Here is an 8,039-nt window from a genome sequence, read left to right as displayed (position 1 = left end):
CCTCCGTCCTCTCCCAGCCATAATATCAACAAGAATTCAATTTTCCAAAACAAGACAAAAGTTATGCGATTTAGTTCCGCTTTGTATACTTTAGCAGTTTTTGCATTCGCTTAACTTCTTATGTGTTTGTTTTAGCTTTAAGTCTTTTTATTTCCGATTTAAAACCGTTTTTAAAGTTTACTCAAAAGGGGTGGGGGTGCTTGAATTCCTCTCCCCCAGCGCTTCAAACTTAACCGCTTCCAATTACTACCAAAGTTCAGTTCGCTTTTTTTCACCTGAGCTTTGCTTAACTCGCAGTTTGAAGCCTTGGAGATCTTTTGGAAGCATTTTAAAAGTTTGGTTGTGATCGCTTGCTCCGGCAGTCATCTCCGGGCGCCATGCTGGTACCTTTCGGGGAAGAAGGTGAGCCTCAATTCCTTGGCCGTCACCTTGGAAGAGGCTCTCCTCAGCTCCCCAGGCTGGGGGGTCTCCTACAAAGACCCTGGGGAGGTCTGGAACGAACTCGGACCCCTCCCGTCAGCCGGGTCTCGGCGCGTCTCCATCAGAGCGAGACAGGACGCGTCCAAGTGGTGAAACGCTTAAACCAGAAGAGCTACGCTAGAGATTTTAAGCCAGCTTCAAACCATTTTCTTTTGTCGTCTCAGCAGCCTTGCAAGCTACAGTTCCTGAGGTTAACTTATGGATGCCATCCGATTGAGAGTGCTTTCCATCAGGAATGGCCCCTGCAGTGATTGTTGGAGAACTTCCAGCTTCTGATGCTGAGCACTAATGGGGGGGGGGATGCACGTGTCTTACTGTAGAGCATCAGGAGGTGGTGATTGGGGAAGCATGGTAACCCCCTGAGCACCACGGAGGACCACGTCGGCCAGGACAATGTCAGCGGCACCCATGTGGTGATGTCACTTGCCCACGCAGAGGGCTGCTTTCTACTCAGTGTCCTGTGCCAAGGCAGCCATCTTGGTGCTTCCATGGATTGTTTGTTGACTTGTCAGGGAGAGACTGTGGTTTCATAGCAGAACATCTGCCTGGCATGCAGGAGGTTCCAGATTCGATCTCTGGCATCTCCAGTTCAGGATCAGGTGGCAGGTGGTGTGAAGGCCGGAGAGCCTGGAGAACCGCTGACAGTCAGAGAAGGTGACACTGACTTGGATGGACCCATTGTCTGATTCAGCTTCATGCATGTGTGTTCATGTGACTTCCTTGAGTTTGGGTTCCAGATCCCCCTTGTCGCAGAGAGACCATGGCTCAGTGATTCTATGACTGTATTAAGCAGTGGCTGGACAAACACCTGTCAGGGATGCTCTAGGCTGATCCCGCATTGAGCAGGGGGTTGGACTAGATGGCCTGTGTGGCCCCTTCCAGCTCTGTGATTCTATGATTCTATGATTCATTGGTTTGTCATGCAGAAGGTCCCGAGTTCAATCCCCAGCATCTACAGTTAATAGGTGATGGGAAAGACCTCTGCCTGAGACCCTGGAGAACCAACTACCAGGCTGAGTACTGATCTTGATGGACCAATGGTCTGATTTACTATAAGGCAGTTCCATATGTGTGTTCACTGGCAAGAACACAGCGGTGGAAGTGAGTAGCCCTCCACAAGAACAGTCACTGACTTCAAACCAGTTTAGAACGGTCGTGTAAATACGAACAATCGTTAGTCAGTGAGCACCCAGACCTTATTTGCATTCGCTTTTTTTGCAGTACCTTCTATTAGATTCAAAGAGAGTCCGTTTGGTGTAGTAGTTAGGAGCGTGGACTCTAATCTGGGAGAACCAAGTTTGATTCCCCACTCCTCCACATGCAGCTGCTGGTGTGACCTTGAGTCAGTTATAAGTTTTCTCAGAGCTGTTCTCGAAAGAGCTCTGTCTTAGCCCCAAGTACCACACAAGGTGTCTGTTGTGGGGAGGGGAAGGGGAAGGAGATTGTGTGCTGCTCTGAGACTCTTTTGGGGTAGTGAAGGGAGGGGTATAAATCCAATTTCCGCCGCCGCCGCCTCTTCCTCCTCTTCCTCCTCCTCTTCTTCTTCTTCTACTTCCTCCTCCTCCTCCTCCTCCTCTTCTTCTTCTTCTACTTCCTCCTCCTCTTCCTCCTCCTCCTCCTCCTCTTCTTCTTCCTCCTCCTCTGGTTAATTTCATCCCATTTTGCTTTCTCCAAAAAAAGAACTGCTGCAGACATTGGATTTTAGAAATGTCATGACTTGGCTTTGTGGCTCCAATCAATCCTCATCTTCTGGGGCAGAGGTTATTGGCTAATTGGATCAGCGGCTAGCGACCCGTCGTTAAAATTTACACCAAAGAGACTGCTTCCCGGCAGAGATGGAATAAAACTGAGAAATCAGGAGAACCCCAGCTATAATAAAAATAACAGGATGAATGAACCCGCCGCCGCTGCAAATCAGATATTATTGATGTAAAGTGTTACCTCGCGCCATGGAAACCAGACAGTATCTTGCTGGCTGTTTGTCTAACGAGATCAATGGCTTATTTTAATCAACATGTGAGCTACCAGCTTCAGGGATGAGATGTGGTCTCCTCCAGCACTCAGAGTTTTGCCACCTGACTCCATGCCTTTGATGAACAGGAAGTCTGGTTTCCTCTGTCATTTACCTGTAATTTTCTGGATTTGTGAATCTGTTCTTACGGAAATAGATAAGGCATTGAGGAGATTGATTGATCTAGAGTCCAAAAGATTAATTGATCTAGAGTCCCAAAGATTAATTGATATTGGCTGCGATCATACGTACAAGAAGCTGCAACAGACATGCGATTCCCCTGCGGATTAAAGGGACGCGATCAGACGGACACATCTGTCCAGCGTCCCGGAGTCGTCCTTGGGGCGGAGCGTCGTAAAAAGCCATCAGGGAAACAGCCTCGCTTCCCGCCCGCATTTCCTCGCTGGTGTGATTGCAGCCATTGACTCCCAAAATGACAAAGCAGTGCTTTCTTTAAATTATTAACGCTTAAGAAAAGGATTGAGCTACACCTGCCCTTGCAGCAGCGTTGCTGCCCCTGTTCAAATAAATCTATCACACATACACTTTTGCACTGCGAATTCTATCAAGGAGAAAGGCTACAATTAATTATTCCATTACTCTGCAGATTCAAACCATTACAGTGTTATATAGATTTTAGTCCTGAAACCCTTTGGGTATATCTATTAGGTGATAGCAGGGCTCTTTTTGTAGAAAAAGCCCAGCAGGAACTCATTAGCATAATAGGCCACACCCAACAGCAGAAACTCATTAGCATACTAGGCCACACCCCTAACAGCACAGCTCATTAGCACATTAGGCCGCACCCCCATGTTACCAGAAGTGTAGTTATCCAGCCACACCCACTTTTTGCTTGTTATTCTGTTTACCTTGTTTGTTGTCAAAACCCAGGGCTTTTTTGTAGCAGGAACTCCTTTGCATGTTAGGCCACACACCCCTAATGTAGCCAATCCTAATGAGTTTCTGCTGTGGGTGTGGCGCACTGCGAATTCTATCAAGGAGAAAGGCTACAATTAATTATTCCATTACTCTGCAGATTCAAACCATTACAGTATTATATAGATTTTGGTCCTGAAACCCTTTGGGTATATCTATTAGGTGATAGTCAGATAACTGTATCACATGCAGTAGCAAAATTCTGTGTGATAGGAAACATCAGCTGCTGGGAAAGAAATTAATGAAATGAGTGTGCTTTTTACACACACATGAGTGTGTCTTTTACACATATATCCCCATATCTTCTATGTATTTGTTCATTTTAAATTGTCTTTTTTATCTGTATTTATCGTGACTGGTCTTATGACCGTAATAAACTTCTGAAAGCAGCGAGGAGACCACCCACCAGCATTTGGGAAGTTGATTCTTAGTGGGGGAAAACATGAACACACAAAGCTGCCTGATGCTGAATCAGACCCTCCGTCCATCACAGTCAGTCTTGTCCACTCAATACTGGCAGCAGCTCTCCAGGGTCTCAGGTGGAGGTCTTTCACATCACCTCCTGCCTGACCCTTTTAACTGGAGATGCCGGGGATTTTAACTGGAGATGCCAGGGATTGAACCTGCGACCCTCCTGCATACAAAGCAGATGCTCTGCCACTGAGCCACAGCCTTTCACCTCCTCACACTCACCAACATCTCCTCGGGAGGTGGTGGATGCTCCTTTGCTGGACGTTCTCAAGCGGAGGCTGGACCACCATCTTTTGGGTATGTTGTAGGGTTATCTTTCGGCCATGCTCCTGCAGAGTGCAGGGGGTTGGACTAGATGACCTGCAAGGTCCCTTCCAACTCTAACATTCAATGATTCTATGATCTCTGAAGATTATCCTGGTGGCCCTGCAAGAAGGTATGGAGACCAGTTGTAATTCCAGGAGGTCTCCAGGTCTCACCAGGAGGTTCGGCAACAAACAGGAAACATGCCGAGGTTGAGTAAATGTGGGAAAACACCGTGTTAAAACAAAATACACAATTCTGATATGCCACTATGCCTTCATATATTCATTTAAATCATAAATATACAATAAAGACCCTAGTGTATCTTATTAATTATAGTAGATTGATAACAAAAGCTAAAGAACAATATATATCGTGTAACAACATATAACAATATATATCCACAATATATATCCACTTATAACAATATATATCCACAGCTGCAGAGACGAATATGCAGACAGGATTCAGTGCTGTAGACTATCTTGCTTTCTAATGAGAGATGCAGCATCCGTCAATGCCAATATCGTTGGCTGTTTTGCTTTCCGAAAAGAGATACAGCAAGCATCAAAGCGACATGCCTCCCAGGTTAAAGTTGCGTGTTTCGAGAAATTCTTCTTCGGGCAAATTATTTTTTTTCCTGGAACTGAATTACAAATACAATATAATTGAGTGAGAGAACACCACAGAAGTCCCGGGTTGCTATACAGAGGCAGGCAATGGCCAACCACCTCTGTTCATCTCTTGTTGTAAGTACTGTTCTTTTAATTCTCTTGGAATCATCAGTGCAGCTGTGTTTTATTAGAGTGGTCTTTCTGGGTTGTTCGTATGGAGAACCGGAGAAGCCTTCCACAGAGATGTTTGACTTGTGCATAGTAGCATTGTGAGCAGTGTTCCCTCTAAGCTGAGTTAGTGTGAGCTAGCTCGCAGTTTTTTAGCCTCCGGGTGGCTCCAGAGCACACTAACCTATGCAGTGGCCAAATCGCTCGCTCACACCTTTAATGCCAGGAGCTTACAAAGTAGAATTTCTGCTCATGTGACTCCACAGCTTAGAGGGAGCATTGCATGTCACAGGGTAGAGTGTTTGGTGGTTTGTGCCTCGCCAATGGGAAGGTTCTCCATATGATCAAAAGAAAGCAAGACCTAGCCAGAGCAGCTGGGGGGTAAACAAAGAAAATAAAGAAATAACAATAAAAATGGAGCAAAACTATCTAGATAAAGTATAATAAATAAATAAACAAAATGTTAATTAAAATAAGATGGAAAATGTTAAATAATAAAAATACTGTAACATATGTTCTTCAATGATGTATGTAATCACTATTTGAGAGAGAGAATAAGAAGTGAGGAGAGAAAAGAAGGGAACAAGAGATCAATGACAACTTTGGCAACTGTTGCTGTTGAATATTGTTTATTCTTTGTGTAGGGTATCAATGGGACGAAATGAGTAATGGTAAATGATTATTGATATGCATATTATTATGAAAACCCAATTAAAATATTATTCAAAAAAGAAAGAAAGAAAGCTAGCATAGCCAGTTGACAGGGTTGTTGATCATAAGACCTGTTTTTGTCTGTCCTTTCCCGCTCAGGTCAACGCTTTCATCTCCTTCGTCTTCCCGATGGTCGTCATCTCCGTCCTGAACACCATCATCGCCAACCAGCTCATCGTCATGTTCAAGCAGGCCGCACAAGAAAACCAGGTGTGCACCATCGGAGGGCAGCAGACCATGCTCAGCATGTCCATGGAGCCCGGCCGTGTACAAGCCCTGAAGCATGGAGTCTGCGTTCTAAGTATGTACCTCTCGTGTTGAAGCACCGTTCACAAATTCAGCTGTTATCTCCATCAAGGCTGTGCTGGTGTTTTGAGATCCAGCAGTTACATGTTTGTTCTCTGTAAAGAAACTCCCAGCTTCATTAGTGGACAATGCATTGGGGGGGGGGAGTTTGAAAAACAAAGTGAATTGAATCCAAACACCCTCTTCCACTAACAGTGGAGCCCTCCACTGCTGTAAAGAGCCTACCACTATTACAGTATGCCTTTTCCAGCACAGCAAAGCTCTGTGGACCAACTGGAGAGTCCTTGCATCAGAGTAAGGCTCCACCATTAGTGAAACTTTTAGATCCAAGCCGGTTAAAAAATATATATATCCTATGGCATTGTGTGTGTAATAGCCAGGGAATCCCAAAGCATTGTTTGGCTGCCTGAAGCTGTAGTTCTTTTGGGGCACCACTAGGTGGCGAGCTATGCTTATTTGTAGGTTGAGGGTGCTGTGACTTGCCCAAGGTCATCCAGCTGGCTTCAAGTGGGGGATCGAGCCCAGTTCTCCAGATTAGAGTCCGCCGCTCTTGACCACTACACCAAGCTGGGTCCCTGCTGATCCAACCCAGTATTCATGAATACCGCTGTCATAAACAATAGTGATCTGTTTCTCTTGCCCAAGGGCCCTTCCCTTCTCTTTTAGGCTTTGTGGACATCTGAAAAGGCTTCACCGTACCAAGCCATCCAGGGAGAATAACGAGGTGAAACAGTGGGAAATCCATGGATCACAAGGTCCCTTCCCTTCCAGAGCTACACTGGAAGTGATGGTGGTAGTTTAAGGAATCTCCAGAAACTCTATGGTCAACCATAGAATTCCCAGGCTTTCCTAGAGCTACCGCTGTGGTTTCCAGGTTTCCCCCAGAAGTGATGTCACCATGCTTGTGCGGCTGGTGAGGTTTTTCTTAATTCTTACAAGCTTCAGTCTCTGTCAAAGCCCTGGATAGTTACTTTTGCCTTTTAAGAATGCTGGGAAATGCAATCAATTCTCTGCCAATGCCATCTCAAAACTGGGCCCTTTTATCAGATCCTTGGGATCTGAAAACCAATTGAAACAAGCAAAAAAAATTAAAAATGTTTTTTTCTATTCTATTATTTCTGTAAAACTCGCAGGGTTGGATGTGCCACCTCCTTTAAAAAAATCCATTTCTACTTTGGAAATAACTGCAAATCTGAGGGCGTCATGAACACGTCAAGCTGAGCAAAACTCCCTTATGTTCCTCAGTTGTACTCAAGAGAGTTAATCAATCTAAACTCTGTTATGTATCACTGACTATTTTGGGAGTAGGTGACAACATTCCTTTTCAGCAAAAAAATCAAGACACACACATAATGCTGTACCAAAGTCTTAGGTAGAATAATAAGTTCTCAGGGCCCACTGGTGAAAGACAGCACAGTTGAATCCATACGAGACATAGGGTTGGTTGCTCACCCGGTGAAAATTGAGGACATTCAGGGATGCAGTTTAAAAGCCATGATTTTTATGTCTGGGAATAGCACATTCACACATTCGGATAAGTGTTCTGTACCAACAAGAAGCAGAGAAGCAATAGTTCTGACCTGCACACAAGAGGACAGAGGTGGTGATCAGTGTTCCCTCTAAGCTGAGTGAGTGTGAGCTAGCTCACCGTTTTTTAGCCTCTGGCTCACACATCTTTGTGAGTTTGGTGTAGTGGTTAAGTGCGCGGACTCTAATCTGGGAGAACCGGGTTTGATTCCCCACTCCTCCACTTGCACCTGCTGATGTGACCTTGGGTCAGTCACAAGCTCTGGCACAACTGTCCTTGAAAAAGAGCAGTTTGTGTCAGAGTTCTCTCAGCCCCACCCACCTCACAGGGTGTCTGTTGTGGGGAGGGGAAGGGAAAGGAGTTTGTAAGCCGCTCTGAGACTCCAAGTGAAGGGCGGGGTATAAATCCAATCTCTTCTTCTTCTTCTTCTTCTTCTTCTTCTTCTTCTTCTTCTTCTTCTTCTTCTTCTTCTTCTTCTTCTTCTTCTTCTTCTTCTTCTTCTTCTTCTTCT

General features: G+C 45.1%; 1 protein-coding gene across 1 annotated transcript in view; it reads left to right on the top strand.

Moving 5' to 3' along the window:
* Positions 1 to 8,039, top strand: part of NTSR1 (neurotensin receptor 1 (high affinity)) — a 183,934-nt gene that overhangs the window by 156,229 nt on the left and 19,666 nt on the right. Inside the window, exon 2 of the mRNA XM_015415607.1 lies at positions 5,794 to 5,995. Within this exon, the coding sequence (XP_015271093.1) occupies positions 5,794 to 5,995 (202 nt within the window). The remainder of the gene's footprint in view (positions 1 to 5,793; positions 5,996 to 8,039) is intronic.

Source organism: Gekko japonicus, unplaced genomic scaffold, assembly GCF_001447785.1.
Source record: "Gekko japonicus isolate JY-2015 unplaced genomic scaffold, Gekko_japonicus_V1.1 scaffold2654, whole genome shotgun sequence".
Lineage (NCBI taxonomy): Eukaryota > Metazoa > Chordata > Lepidosauria > Squamata > Gekkonidae > Gekko > Gekko japonicus.
This window is presented reverse-complemented; position numbering and strand designations above follow the sequence as displayed.